Source organism: Athalia rosae, chromosome 3 (assembly GCF_917208135.1).
Source record: "Athalia rosae chromosome 3, iyAthRosa1.1, whole genome shotgun sequence".
Taxonomy (NCBI): Eukaryota; Metazoa; Arthropoda; class Insecta; order Hymenoptera; family Athaliidae; genus Athalia; species Athalia rosae.
The window spans coordinates 1,688,070-1,703,902 of NC_064028.1; the positions used below are offsets into that span (position 1 = coordinate 1,688,070).

The 15,833-nt window shown below is 40.1% G+C and overlaps 1 protein-coding gene across 6 annotated transcripts in view; it reads left to right on the top strand.

Moving 5' to 3' along the window:
• LOC105685455 (protein PALS1) overlaps nt 1-15,430 on the top strand; it is a 34,876-nt gene extending 19,446 nt beyond the window's left edge. For 3 of the 6 annotated variants that reach the window (XM_012399534.3, XM_048651589.1, XM_012399535.3), the window contains 10 exons: nt 6,168-7,776; nt 9,762-9,914; nt 10,912-11,140; nt 11,222-11,466; nt 11,535-11,865; nt 11,939-12,156; nt 12,234-12,436; nt 12,526-12,698; nt 12,769-12,933; nt 13,019-15,430. In XM_012399534.3, the coding sequence (XP_012254957.2) occupies nt 6,168-7,776; nt 9,762-9,914; nt 10,912-11,140; nt 11,222-11,466; nt 11,535-11,865; nt 11,939-12,156; nt 12,234-12,436; nt 12,526-12,698; nt 12,769-12,933; nt 13,019-13,509 (3,817 nt within the window). In that variant the 3' untranslated portion in view covers nt 13,510-15,430. Of the gene's footprint in view, nt 1-159; nt 2,116-2,543; nt 2,628-6,167; nt 7,777-9,761; nt 9,915-10,911; nt 11,141-11,221; nt 11,467-11,534; nt 11,866-11,938; nt 12,157-12,233; nt 12,437-12,525; nt 12,699-12,768; nt 12,934-13,018 lie in introns of those variants that run through there. The other 3 variants (XM_048651590.1, XM_012399537.3, XM_012399539.3) reach the window with 3 other exon arrangements.
• The last annotated feature ends 403 nt before the right edge of the window (nt 15,431-15,833 follow it).

Consider the following 15,833-nt stretch of genomic DNA (forward strand, 5'->3'; position numbering starts at 1 on the left):
TAAGTGGAGAACATGAGGAACGTGTGGGAGTAGGAGGGAAGAAGAAGAGTAGGAGAAGAAGGGAAGGGAGTTAAGGGGGGAAAGAGGGAAAAGAGGGAACGGAGGAGTTTTGAAGTGAGGGGTAAAATGTGGTGGGGATGGGGTAAGCCGAAGCCAACAAACTCAGTTCCGAGCCGGACTGACACCTCGCGCGATATACCGCGGTGCATATAGAGCTAACTTTGTTTTTTCGAAAAAAGGGAAAAATCAAAAATTCAATTTTACGCGATAACCGTGATTCGGAAAAAAACATTCTTTCGCAATATCCGGTTACTATATTATTTCGAGTACGAAAAAATTCAACTCTCTCAAAATCAGAAACCTGAGAGACCGAGTGATTCACGTGAATGAAAGAAAGAAAGGAAAAAAAAAAAGATCTTTCTCTGGAAATAATAAATAATAATTGTACACGAAACGAGAGATGAAAATAAATCTGTGAATCGAGGTGCATGCCTTTAAACGCGATTAATTTCCGCATGCACGGTGCATCTGCAGTGAGAATATAATCATCGTCAACGTACACCTCGTACTACATACATGTGATGGAAGATAAAGTCGCTATCAAACTACGTGCGCAGTTAATGTTACGTACACGTTAAATAAACACACACGCACACCTACGTAGGTGTGTTTGATATTTGGATTACTTCCGAAGTTTGTTTCAGTTTTTTTTTTTTTTTTTCAATTTTCTCCTTCGATTTAACTTTTCTACCGATATTTTCTCAACCGATTCGCCGCTGCTCTTCGCTTAGTGCAGGTGCAAGAGGACATAGGTGCGTACCGATCGGACGAGATTTAGAGCCGCGAGGAACGCTGAGAAGGTACCAAACTTGTAAATGCTGAGGTGAAACAGCGAGCGAGAGCAACGCAACGAACGCAGCATCTCACCGGCTATGAGTTGCTGTTGAGGAATCTTATATTAATACCGAGAATATATATATATATATATATAGATATATAGATATATATATATAGCCTGTCGTGGGTAACGGTGGAAATACCAATCCCATACCTTGATGAAAACCGGTATATATGCGAGAAGAAACGCATTGAAACAAAACGAAAAGCGAACGAAAAGACGGAAAGAAGGAGAGAGAGAAAAGGAAAATTGGATACACATGGCGTTCTACGCGTTCGTCGACGATGAATCGATGATTATCAATTGCGTCGAATGACACGATGTAACAATTCGAAAAAATACAACCGTAACGGACTTTTTTTATTTTCGATTTTTTTTTTTTTTTATTCTTATACTATTATCATCGATACCATTTTATTCGGGCGAGAAGAGAGAACTGTTACTTTATAGTTACTTCCTCGTATAATTACTCGATTTATTTCACATTTCCTGGAGGAGTTCATCACGAATCCGAGTCAAAGCTGTGAAATTGACTAATAACGATCGTTAACGGTGGAATAAAAGGAAATAAGCGAAAAAGGATACTACGTAGTTCGTAGTGTAGATACGTACTATAATTAGTCTAATTACGGAATTTGGACGATTTCGATCTAGAGATAAAAAAAAAAGAAGGAGAAGAACAGAACGGAGAGAGAGAGAGAGAGAGAGAGAGAGAGAGAAACCCGACAAGTGCATCGGTATATGTAGAAGTCGTGGCAAGACGATCCGATCGAAAATATACATATGTATGTATATATACGTACAACTGAATATCAACTGACAATGATATCGTAACATAATGCCGGCACCTGCACCACCACCACCACCGTCGTCATCATCATCATCATCATCATCATCATCGTCGACGAATGGGACTCTTATCATTTTACAACAAGCTCTAATTAAAAAGCAAATAACAACAAATACAAGGATCGCAAAACGATGTTATAAAATCGTCGAACATTCAGCGTTATTCGACTATCGAGCAACGATTCACTCGTGAATCGCTTCGATGAATAATTATTTTCTTCATTTTTTTTAAATTCGATTAGAACAATCATGAACAACGTCCACGTTATTTATTATTGAAAAAAGGCACGTTAGGAAAAATCAACGGTCAGAAAACGACAAAAATAAATATACAGCTACGCCATGAGGATATTGAAAACACTGCACTGGTACGTTTCTATTTCCCCTTTTCTTTTTACCACCAATTTTCTCTCGATGTGTAAATCCACGAAAAACGGAGGAAAAAATATCATATACTTTGAAAAAATTAGCATAAATGGATGATCACGTGTCCATTGTTACGAGAGAACCCCTACAGATACATTAGAGACTTGGCGAATTAGATAATTGGCTAGGAAAGAAAATCGGAATCCATATGAGAGGCTAAAAATATCTTGAAAAATATACCATTTGACATTAGAATAGTTTTTGGATTTTTAAGTACGCACGGTTATTGCGGTTCTTTTTATTTTTGTTTTTCTAATTTCTTTCTCCATTAGATTGCGTGATGATCGTATATTTTTCCATAAATATATATTATATTTTCACGTTATTCGATAGCTGATCTCGTATATCCTAATTTATGAAGTTATTTTAGCAATTTTATGCAAAGAACTGCTTCGCCGGCTAGGGGTGTTCAGAAAATTCGGATTCTGAAGAGAAGGAATGCAATTATATATAGGTGTGTGTCAATATAAAACGATCTTTCTAAATAATATATTGGTGTATTTGATCGAAATTGATTGAGTAATTTATTTGAAAATAATAAGAAAGGAAAACTGTATTCATACTTCCACATACTGAAACCGGTCGATTGTCATGGAAGTTGCCGGTATGCAGGCGTAACCGACACGCGGTAAAGGTGCATACCGGTAACTTGAATGACAGACGCCAATTTCAACGTGGAAAATCGTCATATTTCGATATCGCACATGATAGATGTGTACGTAACGCTGTAGCGTAAAAGTAGAATTTATACCCGTAAATAGAAAAAGAATGAAACGAAACGAGAGGAAAGAAAATTGAATAAAATAAGCAAATGAATAAGGGAACTACAATGAAACAAACGAGTCAAATAAAACTAGATCAAAAGTCAGTAGCCTAGAATCCGCGATAATCCAGTTTTACAAAAGTGGACAGAGAGCGGCTGGCAGCTCTGTAGCTAATCTCTTGGTAGCGTACATTAACTTTGTGTTTTTTTTTTTTTTTTTATTTATTTTTATAAAATAGAAACCAGTCAACGTACCTGGTAACGACAAATTTTAGAAAACGTCGTTAAACCAGCTAGAATATACGTATAAAAATTTTACACGAAAATAACATTCGCAACTATGATTTCTCTGTCGAAGAAAACCTGAAAAATGCGTTTATTTTATTTTATTTATTTCTTTTCCCCTCTCTTCCGTTAATGATAATTAGAAAATTTCATCAGACCGGCCGCCAAAATTTATTACAACCACTCTCGTAAATATAATAATGGGTACGTGCAATGAGCGTGTAGGAAAAATTCCGCGGTATAATTAAGAGTATATTTGTTGGCCCGACGATATGAGAAGTGAAAAATAGTTGTGAAAAAAAAAAAAGAAATAGAAGAGCACACAAAAAGATACCACGCGATTGTTGAGTCGACATACTTAATTTGCATATCATTTATTTCTCATCCCGCAAATGCTGTATACCTCAAATACCTACACAACGAATAAACCGCGCACCGCCATCGGTCGTAGAATTTTATTTGAAAATTTATGCAAATATGTAATGGGCGTTGAATCGCGTCGGATTTTTTTCTCATTTTTTCTCTTTCCTCCTCCTCTTTGTTCCGATTTACTTTCATTCGACGTATGCATTGCAATCTTCTCGGTTTACGTACGCGTTATTCGGTGCAAGTTTTTTTTTTTTTTTATTACAAACGCACCTGTACACGTCCCGTGCGTTAGCTTTTTCCGGTTCGCCGTGACGATGACGAGGATGTACCGGACGACGAGACGGACCGTTCTCTCGCACAGTTTGCGTCCAGAGTCACGCCTCGCAATTTTCAAATCACCGAACGTTTCGTTCTGTAAAAAAATGATTTCCACAATTTTCCGATCAACTTTCGATCCAATTATCGATTCGTAAAAATCATATGAGACGCAACAGGTTGACGGGACATGATACTTCGGGCGTAATAGTAACGTACCAAAAGTTACGTGTTCCTTCTACACGTATACAGTCGGACAACTTTTCCCCTGCGGGTCGTAACAGCTAACTTACCGCGTACACTTCACCATTACACACGCGCCGTGCACATATCCATACGCGTACATAAAAAAGTCCATATCCTTCTCGACGTATTATATGCATACCGATTTAATACGACGCGAAAGAAATACCTGAGCGCAGCGGCAGCGGCAGCCAGGATATTATTACCTACGGTGAACGGTAGCTAAACATTCAAAGGTTTTACAATATCGCGGTACGTGCCAATTTTCATATCCAACCTGCGATACTCGGATATCCGGTTACCGCATTTTTCATCCCCGCGCGTTCGTTCGTTTTCTTTTTGAAAACTTTCATCGACACTCGACGAACGTGTCGGGGACAATTCTGCAAGCTCAACCCCCCCGCGCGATTTTCGCACGGTTCGTCGAGCCTTTTTTTTCTACTTTTTTTCAGCGTCAGGCTCGGGTCGCGCTTTCATCCCCCCGAAAGAGAATTTTCGTTTGAGATACAAACGTGCGTACACGTTCGACCGTAGAGCGAAATAATCGAACACTCGGTATGTTTTACGCGTCCAGTTTTAGTTCGAAAGGCAGGAAAAAAAAAAAAAAAAAAAAAGAAACACAGGTACAGGTATGTGGGTACGACGCACACGTATCGAACCATTGTGCGGTGACCCATTGTTATAGTTAACAGCGGTAGAATATCTGGTAACCGCGTTTACAAATTCAAGCGCACACATCGTCTGCGAGCAACTTACGTTATTCTTAACATAAGCAGATCGACGGAACGATCGATCGATCGTTTGTTTCGCACTTAACGTATAACGTTCGGTGTTTAAAATTAGCAGAGCTGGCGTCATTTCATGCATTCCAGTTTATTTTTTTACCCTTTTATTTATCCCGCCGTCTGTCCTCGGCTCTGTAACGAATATAATTCGACGTTCAATCGTTATCGGGGTGGAATCACAGTTGCGTGCATATCGCGTATCCGTACGTTCGAATATGTCCCTGTTAATAATATGAAAAAAAGAGAAATGAAATAAAAGACAAAGTATAGAAAAATCGCAGATACCTGAATCGAATCCGTGTACCGCGTGTGGGTTGAGACCCCGGTTGCATTTTGTCATCGGTAGTGTGCTGAACCTTTTACACGGGTGGTACCTATACTACATACGCGGGGAGAAACGAGACACGTAGGTATTTCCTACTCACGCATTCTTTGTCCTCTCCTTTCTCTTTCCTCTTCATTTATTTATTTGTTTATTTATTTTTTCACGTCTCTTTGTCCGCGACACCAGCGAAGTCTGCAGTCCATTGAGTACCCCGTTCCTCGAAACCATTATTCAACCGTTTCGTATTTTCCTGTCGTCCGCAAACGTCTGCCGAACCGGCTGGATTAGGTAGGTAGGTAGGTAGGCCGCCGATACCTGGAGAACCGTGAGGGGCGAGGGCGGGCGGGCGGGTTACGGGCTCTGCGTATTTTGCCCTTCTCGGTATTAAATTCGACCGCTGGAAAAAAGGAAGAGAAAAACTATGAAACGATCGAAAAGGAATACGACGCGCGGCGTCAGAGCGGGAGTCCGTCAAAAGTCATCTGGAAAAATGAAAAATTAGATGGGAAAATTTAGAACATCCCGAGCGGAAAATAGCCGAATACGCAAACGAGGGATAAAGTCGATTCGGTATTCGAGCACTTTCGTTCTTTCATAGGCACGGTCGTACCCCTCATTCGTCCCTAGCGTATAACCGTGTACCGTTAAATCCCAAGTTTGAAAACACTATAAGGTAATTAGAAGACTTCCTCCGTAGATAGAATGTATTTGTAGGTCTTCTAATTGCATAAGTCGCGTAAAAAGTGTAAATACCTGGCATGTACGTTATTCGTTGAAACGCTTCTTAGATAAAATGAGAATACGGAAAACGTATATCGGTAGCGCGGGAGAACGGAGAGAGGGAGAGAGAGGGAGAGAGAGAGAGAGAGGGTGAAAGAAAATTGAGAGAATTATTTTTGCAATTTCCAGGTCTCGCAGACAAGGCAGTGGCGTAGCGGAAATCCACCTGCAACAGGAAAATAACAACGGGTCACGGGAGGTCAAGGAGGGGGTTGGGCCCGTAGAGGGGCCCGATGAAATGTGGGCCCCAACAGCCCTCGGGCATCACCGGGAACTTCCCGTAGACGTTCCCGACACCCTCCTCCAGCAGGCCTACCCCAACGCAACAAAGGTAAAAGTAGATACCGAGTCACCCCGCGCTCGGAAAATCGTCCATTCCCGTAGCGCTAGCGATCTTCGCGAATTGCAGGCCGATAACTGCGCTGATTTAACCCCCTTTAACAACGTTCTAACACTCGATAAAAATCATACATTAAATTTTAACAATAACACAAAACCCGAGAGAATTTGCAACGGAAACGGCGGAGAGGAGGACGGTAGGGAAACGGAGGTAGATATCGCCGACCAAACGGACGGCGAGGCTCCTCGGAGGATCGATCCGCCCTTCCCGAAGACGGTGGAGGTCGAAATTCAGCCGAGGAATCAGAAGGAATCGAACGTAGACGCCGAGGACGACTATCCCTTCGCCAAAGAGGATTATCCGACGATGTTGAAAACTTGCAGCGACGATTCCGCCAGCCCTCGAAGCTCGTCGGGCAGGTCGGACAGTACAGCCCCGCTGGACGGAAGCCTCGAAGTAAATTTGGACGCGAGTTTGGTGATCGGGCATCGCATCAACGGTGGCGAAAAAGATTCCACCTCGCTGTACGACGCGCGACGCATCGACCTCGGATCGCCCTGCAGGACGATGATGATGTCGGACATAAAAGTAACGCCTTTGTTCAATCGTGGTAGGGTTTCGACGTCCTTCGACAATCCGGCCTACGGTTTGGTCGGCCTTCAGGACATTCAGGGGCTGTTGATAAGGTCCGACGAAGTGTCGGATCTCACCAGATTGATAGACGACGCTCTGGTCACCGGAAAGTGCAACAAGGATCAAGCCGCTCCCAACGCCGCGAAACTGAGGAGGAGCGCGAAGAATCAGAAGAATTCGCATCAAGCGAGGACGATAGCGGTCGGTTCCAGGGTCGATGCGGAAGTCGAGGAGTTGAGCCGGGCCGGATCTACCGATGATTTGATAGACGGCGAGACGCCGGCGACGATCGCTTCGAGGATGAAGAACAAAAAGAAGAAGCTGTCGTCCAGCGGATACTCGACCCTCAGGAGCGAGGGCTCCACGGACTTCGACGCCTCTTCGTTCGTCGTGGAGAACGACAAGAGCTTCAGGGAAATGGCGGTCGACTGTCCGACCGATTTTATACCGATCGCTAAATCACATCCGGTTTATCCGCCGCCGGGCAAACCGGCGGGCAACGGGAAATCGGGCGTCCCGGACAATCAGAAGAGAAAGGAAAAGGCGATAGAAAAGTTAAACGTTGCAGATTCTAAACCCTGTGATGTAAATCCTAACAACGTGAATTTTCACGTCGACGTAAACAACCAGTCACGAGAATCAAAACCGAACACGAACGATATTAAAACCGTCGAATCAATTAACAACAATCGCAGTACGCTACTTCCAACCGATAAAGCTAGCGATAGCGTAATCGTAGAGATCGTTGATCATAAAGATTTGAAGGTAAGGTCACGTGTCAAGAGACTGCTTTTGGATAGCTTCTCACTAAAGCACCGCAAACCAACACAATGTCATTTCGGCACCGCTTCTAACAATCCTTCCAGCTGCTTTAAACCTAGCTTGACCATTTCAAACGACAAAAGAAATACACTCCGACGATCAAAAGCCAGGTATTCGTCGACCCGAAACCGTTTCGAGACCAAAAACTACCCCGAAGATTTGTCGAAAATCATGAATTTCGGTTCCAGCGACAATTTGCTGAACGATTCTCACTATGATTCTATCGAAAACCAATTTTCATACGTAAATTCGTGCCTCGACGTGTCTCCAGACCGTCTACCAGATTTTTCGAGCCGAGATATTCCCGAACAGGAAATTCAAGTTTCGGAAAGTGTCCCATTTTCGTGCAAACCAACTTTCTCTCCCGATCGTTTTTCCGACGAATCGTTTACTCAGGAGAGAAATCAAAATTCTCGCAATTCGTTTCGTGAATTGATCAACCAAAAGGGCGTCCCGTTGATAGTATATTACTCCCAAAAAGAGGAGACCGCTCGTATCGCGAACGGGATAAGGGTAATTTCTTCCAACGAGAACTCGTTAAATTCTGTTGAAAATTTTCATCCTTTGGACGACTCGCCAAACACCCAAAATATGAAGAACTCCAGACTCTCTTTAGATTACAAGAAATATCAAAATAATCTCGCAGTCTCGAATTCCCCGCTTAGCGGGAGATTATCGATAGAAAATATTCGGATGAACGAATCTCTGTCAAAGAGTGAGTTGAATTTGTCGAGTCCCCTCGATACTTCGATTTCGAAAGTTCACTCCTGGCTTTCCGACTCTAATTTAGCGCCGTCCGGCGAATGGGACGATAAAAAATCCACGACAAACGCCCAAAACTTATCCCAAATACTTTACTCTGACAAAACCTCCACACAAATATCACCAGACCGCACATCGAAGAATTCGCTTTACGACTCGGTACACCCATACGAAGACCTGGACGATGTTTATTCTCAGGTAAAAATGCACAAACATCTTATCATTCATTTACTCACCTACCTCTAAGCATTATTAACATTGAGTACACACGCACACTTCCGCATGTAAATTACAGAAATATTTCTGAGAGCCTTGCTTCTGTCCTTCGATCAAAGACAAAAAGAAAAAAAACTCATCATTATTTCATACAATCGAATCGTTCATTAACTTCCGAATCGAAAATCATAATTAATACCTTCGAAAAAAAATCAAAAAATCTGACCGAGTTCTCTCTTAACATAATACTACAAATTTTTGCAGCATTTTCAATGCGAGTCAGAACTGCGAGAAAAATAATAAATAAATATATGCAACCGAACACCAAAACGTTCGAAAAAACTTTTCAACCAAGATCCCAGAGTTTAAATAAAAAGTTCATCACGAATGAAGAAAGTCTGATAATGATGACGATTACTATGATAAAGATAATAATTTTAATTAAAGTAATAAATAATATTAATAATAGTCTAAACTATACATTTAATTTTAAGCGCATGCCGGTGGTTTTCTTAGGTTTTTGGTTTCTCCTATTATTTATTATCCAAACGAGCTATCTTTTTCCGAATCGTGTGTGATTTTGTGCATTGTAAAATAAAATGGTGGATACTGTAGAGGTGAGAAAAAAAACTATGTGGGTTTCATGTGGGTATAATACTTTGGCGTAAATTTGCACCTTCGATGATGTAATGACGATGATAATAATAATAATAACAACAAGGATAACGATAACAACAATAATTATCCCGCTATGTATACTGTTGTAAAAGTAGAACTTGTTGGTACTCCCTTAGAAAAATTCTTCGCTCTTTTCTCTATCGCAACGGTGTTTATGTGAATCATATATTTGCGTCAGAGAATTGCGATGATATACGAATAACGAATCGGCATAGACTGCAAATTGATTGGGAAACATTTTTTTTTTTTTTTCTCTCTTCGTGAATTTTTAGGCCGGACTGAACGGAGTTAAGCCTGCCATACCACCTAGAGATCAAAAACGAGCCCCAGCCAGACCTCCCAAGGACAACAGATTGTCGCAGAACAACAATGTCGAACAAACCGAACCAACGCAACAACAGCTTCATTCCATAAGGAAATATCAGGTGAGTTTGAATATTTGTTCATAAAAATAAAAAATAAAAAAAATCAGAGAGAAAGTGAAAGGCTTGAAAAAATCGAGAGAACGAGGAGAAAAAGTATGATGGTAAAATAAAATAAAAAAAAAAAAGGGAGGCAGCAGGGTTCCACGTGGAGTTCGTAAATTTTCTAGCAGATAACTTTCCCGAACAGTTCGTAACAACGCAGACACAAAGAATGCCAGAACCAGAATCCCTGTCGTCCTGGGCATTTGCGCCAGTGAGAAACGTGCGCTCTAACGTCACTTAGATTATCGCTTTATCTAAAAGGTACAGTTTCTACAGTCGCCCGCATATTATAATAACGTATTTTTTACGGGGGACTAGTTGGGGTTGGTTGGTTGAACGCGTCAAGTGTTTTCTCTGGAATTTAAAGAACCCATAAAACAAACTCGTCGAGGTGAGATTAGGGGCCTGGCTTTTTTATGTACAAGAGTTCTGCTGGAGAACAGCTTTTCAAAAGACTATGGCGTAACTCGATGTTACGCCGTGTACGGTATCTGCAATTGAAAGCTGAGAATTAATCTGGAGAAGACCTAAAATACGGACCATCTACGATTACATTATAGTTGTCTCAAGGTATATTCTATAAGATTATATAACACGGCGCAACCATCTCATCCGTTTCTCTCTCTGACAAAATAATTCTTTTTTTTTTTTTTTTTTTTCATTAAAAACGACACGACGTTTTATTATTTCACCTTGTTTCAACATGATCGCGGCAACAGTTTGTGTACTCGAAAGCACATGTGTTTTTGATATATAATTTAAATTCTGGTGGGGATCAATGCGGTAAGTGAAGCCTGATACGCGAGTACGTTATGGTATAATTCGCTCGGTTATTTATTTTCGAAAAATAGGAATTGCCTCCTTTAAATCTATTCGACTATTTTTTTCTAACAGCGAAAATATTTGAGACCGTATCAATGTTTGCTGTTCAATACCACTGTTAATTGTTTACCAGGAACAACTTAGAAAACGGAAAGACGAGGAAGAAAAACAAGAATGTTTGAACCGGTCACTTAGAGGATCCCGGAAACTCCACGCTTTAGAAAGTCATTCGACAAACCTTTCCGGGCAAGAAAATCCAGCCTATGCTCAAGACGAATTTGTTAATAGATCAAACTCAATAGCGAGCAAACCAACGAATTCCTTAACTTCGCAGGAAATTGAAGAACCTCCGAGACCGCTCAGTGAGTAGTAGAAAAAAAATAACAACCCCCAATTCAAGGCGTTGTTCACGAGACAACGTATCTTTTTGCCATTCTTTTTAGCTTACGGAGAAGTTGTAGCGACCTTGGAAAGGTTACAACTGCAGCTCAAAAACGTTGCGGGAGCTTTAGGCGTGCCTTCTCCTGGAGTAGAAGCAAAACTAGAAGCAGTCAGAACACTTTTGGTACAAAGACGTTTTGCAACTGCTCTCGCCACGCACCATGCCCTACGAAATTGTCTGAGGGAAAGCGGGAAAATTATTAAACCTCTACATCATACCGAAGATGCAGCTAATCTTGCTCGAGATGTAAGTTCATTCGATCTGACTCGTCCTGTTTGGGAAAGGCGTCAATATTCTATTTTTTTTTTTTCTAGTGCGTTGAGGTACTCGAACAATGGCAGACATCGACGAAGGGTGGTGGAAATAGCGGAGATGGTATGGGTTCAATCGTTGAAGAACTCACCAGTTTATTAACAAGTTACGAGATAGAGGGTCTTCTCCTGGCCCATGATTCAGTTAGTTCCTACGTCGACGGTCTTCAACGCCGACAAAGTCCGTCCTCGTCCTTGCCAAGCGGACCACCAAGTCCTAATTCTAGCACACACGGTTCTAGAGTAGCTGAGAATATTAAAATCATTAGGATTGAAAAAACTAATGAGCCACTCGGTGCTACTGTTCGAAACGAAGGAGACGCAGTCATTATAGGTAAGCTATACAAGGGTGTTTCGAAGGGCGTTGATATGAGGCTGAGATTTAACAAAAAAATTGTCTAACACAGGTCGAGTGGTTCGAGGAGGAGCAGCAGACAAATCGGGTCTCTTACACGAAGGTGACGAAGTTCTAGAAGTCAACGGAGTTGAAATGCGGGGTAAAAGCGTAAACGAGGTCTGCGATATCCTTGCCGGTATGCAAGGAGGCCTAACGTTCCTTGTGTTGCCCGCTCCGGTTGACCACAGAAATACAATCAGCACCAATGTACGAGAAGACAACACTTTGGTACGTATAACGTGCGTTAGACCACTTTTTCAGACATTCGCAATTGATTGCAATAATGTGTTTGCTCCAAATTACAGATCCAACATGTACGAGCCCATTTTGATTACGACCCTGAAGAAGATCCTTACATACCTTGCCGAGAGCTGGGAGTCAGCTTTCAGAAAGGAGATGTTCTGCATGTAATTTCTCAGGAAGATCCTAGCTGGTGGCAAGCGTACCGAGAGGGAGAAGAGGACCAGACCTTGGCCGGTCTTATTCCTAGCAAGAGTTTCCAACACCAGTAAGAATATAATCATATCTTATTACTTGAGGAGATTCGTACATCTCGAATATTCGGTTCTGACATTCGCCGTTTACTCCTTTCTCAAGGCGCGAGTCTATGAAGCAAACGATAGCTGGAGACAAATCAGCTGGACGTGGTTCAAAAAAATCGAGTACATTACTTTGTGCAAGGAAAAATCCTAAAAAGAAAAAGAGAAGCAAGTCTGGTTCAAATTTCAACGACGACGGTTATCCCCTCTATGCTACAACAGCTATTGATGGTGAGTAGCTAGTTTGATTATTTCTTACAAATGCGAGGAATTTATTATAAAATATCAATCATCCATTCAGATTATGACAGCGAAGAGGTACTCACCTATGAAGAAGTTGCCCTTTACTACCCACGAGCTAATCACAAAAGGCCGATAGTATTAATTGGCCCACCCAACATTGGAAGGCATGAATTAAGGCAAAGATTGATGCAGGATAGCGAAAGATTTGCAGCAGCAATTCCTCGTGAGTAACTGCTGAAAGCAAATGAAATTTTTTTCAAATATTTTCATTACAATTTCAAAAATTTTCTGCCCGGTTTCATCTATAGATACAAGCAGGCCGAGGAAAGATTCTGAAGTAGATGGACAAGACTATCATTTCATATCACGTTCCCAGTTTGAATCGGATATACTCTGCAGAAGATTTGTGGAGCATGGAGAATATGAAAAGGCTTATTATGGCACGTCAGTGGAAGCTATACGCTCAGTGGTGAACTCTGGTAAAATTTGTGTACTTAATTTGCATCCGCAGAGTTTAAAGATTCTTAGAAGCTCTGATCTTAAACCATACGTCGTATTTGTGGCACCGCCAAGTCTCGAAAAGTTGAGACAAAAGAGGATTAAAAACAATGAAAACTTCAAAGAAGAAGAATTAAAAGATATCATCGAAAAGGCCAGAGAAATGGAGGATAAATATGGTCACTTATTCGACATGATTATCATCAATAATGATACCGATCGGGCGTATAATCAGTTGCTCACAGAAATTAATTCTCTGGAAAGAGAGCCTCAATGGGTTCCTGCCTCTTGGCTCCAATGAGAGCAAAATAAAAAACAAGCGATTAAATCTTGGTACACATTCCCTCTTAGAAGCTTCTCAAACGAATGTTGACACATTTGAAACAATAGTTGATACTTCTTATCGATTCTAAAATAGTCAAAATGAGATCTTAACCATCTAGATTGATCGTACCTTGAGCTATCCTTCGATTTTTATTCATGGCCAAATTACCAAGTTGAGCTTGCCTTGACTTCTTTCGTCAAAGATCGTTGTCTCAAACCTGTAAACATTGTTCACTATTTTTGTTACTATTCTCATTCATGAGATATTTTTTACATAGAATTCTGTAATTTAACTTTATGATATAAGCAGATATTTTGTAATTACTTAATCATTTGGTAATTTGATTATTAATTGTCGAAGAAAAAAGATAATGAAGAAAAAAACGGAAATTGAGAACAAAACAATGCAAAGTAATCGTGATGCTAATGAGTGTGTTAAATTACATAAACAGAAGCGTCTATCAGGGAAATTTAGAATCTCGATAAAAAAAATATCACAACACACATAATTTTATCGCATCTAGTAAAAATCGAAATTAAAACAACACAGTTATTGATATTTCACCGTATATTAGACTGTCTTTTATCTGTATAGAAATTTTATTCCCAACATGTAAACTTGTTACGTAATAGGCATGTAATAGATGATCGATTGAAATTTTCAAGCTTGTGTCAAGTTCTAAAATTGTGCCAACTGTTAAAATAGGCAGGTTGAAGAAAAAAAAAACCGATCATAAACACGAATGTGCCAAAATTGAATTGGATATAATTCATGGAGTTTTAAATTAAAAAGATGCGCTCAAAGGCACTGTAGGACTCGTCGTTAATTATAATTATGTAAATACTTGTGCAATTGACAATTGTATAGAGAAATATAGATATATTATCCCATACCTCCGCGCTAAACAAGAGTATACCATCTTCCCTCCAATGCTCATACTTTATTTAACATCAAATGTATTCATAAATTTGTTGTACGTTTGTTGTTATTATCATGAATTATATTAGCTGAGCCGTCAAATTTTCACTGAACTTTCTTTGCTAATCGAGTATTGTCAAAGGTATGAGAAAGTTTGCAATTTTAAATTGTTTCAAATCAAGGTTCTCTTTGATAGCAAGGTGGTAATAACGCTGCTAAGATTCTATCAATAGTCAATATTACATCGAAAATTATTTCTCGATCGAACGAATAGATTATCGATACAAATTATTGACAGCTGATAGAAACTTGGCGATTAAGTAGATTATCGATAATGCTAAAGTGTGTATATTGATATTGGTTTCAGATGTAAAATAAACATATAAGCGTTCAAGCGTATATAAATAAGAGAATAAATAATATAATTAGCAATAATGTTGATAAGTAAAATAAATTCAAGCATTCGAAATACGTGCGAACATTCTAAAAAGAAACTCTTCCGAACGTTAACTATATTATAATATATTACGTTAAATTATATTAACATAAAGGATGATAATTCCAACAAGTATGTGAATTCAGAGATCATATTTCAAAGGTATCGTCAGACTCTTGTGGGTAACGCAATCACCTACGGAACTTGCATTGTAAATATGATCTTTCGTTCAATCATTGGAAAACGAATACTTGCCCAAAGGCAGCTACTTATACATGCTCTTCAATGTCTTTCATTTAAGGAGGAAATATTGAGAAAGAGTACGAGTTGAAATTTAATTTTCCAGAATTATTGACCGAGAACCTGTCGTGATTATACTGTGAAATGTGCGTTAAGTTGTAGAGAGAATCTTGTAAAAATTGTAACATTTAAAAAAGTCAAGAGAAATATCGCCATGTGCGGTTATTACGCCGCCATTCGTGCGACATTCATTCTGTTACATGTTATGTTAAATAAAGGTTATTATAACATTTCAAAAGTCAATTTCTAGCTTACTTGGATTAAACTGGGTTGAGTTGAAACTTGCAATTTCCAATCAAGTCTCTGCGGGTTGCGGTAAAAACTCTGGGAAACCGTTTGTGTCCCTCTTTACATGATTAACAATTTTTGAATGTTGAATGGTAACACGTAGCGACACCAACTGCCACATTCGACAACAATCACTAACCTTGTTTTGAGATTCCGGACGCAAACGAAGAGACCGTACGACACGACGACCGCTATGGGACTGACGATAATGAATGAACAGCGCGAGTAGAAAATTCCAGTGGTGGCCATTTTGTTTACCGACGACAGCCACAGTCACAACAAATAGGCACCGGTGCCCTCTACCAAGTACGACTTAATACCCGTTCTCCATTCATTTGTCGTGATTGTCATAGCATTG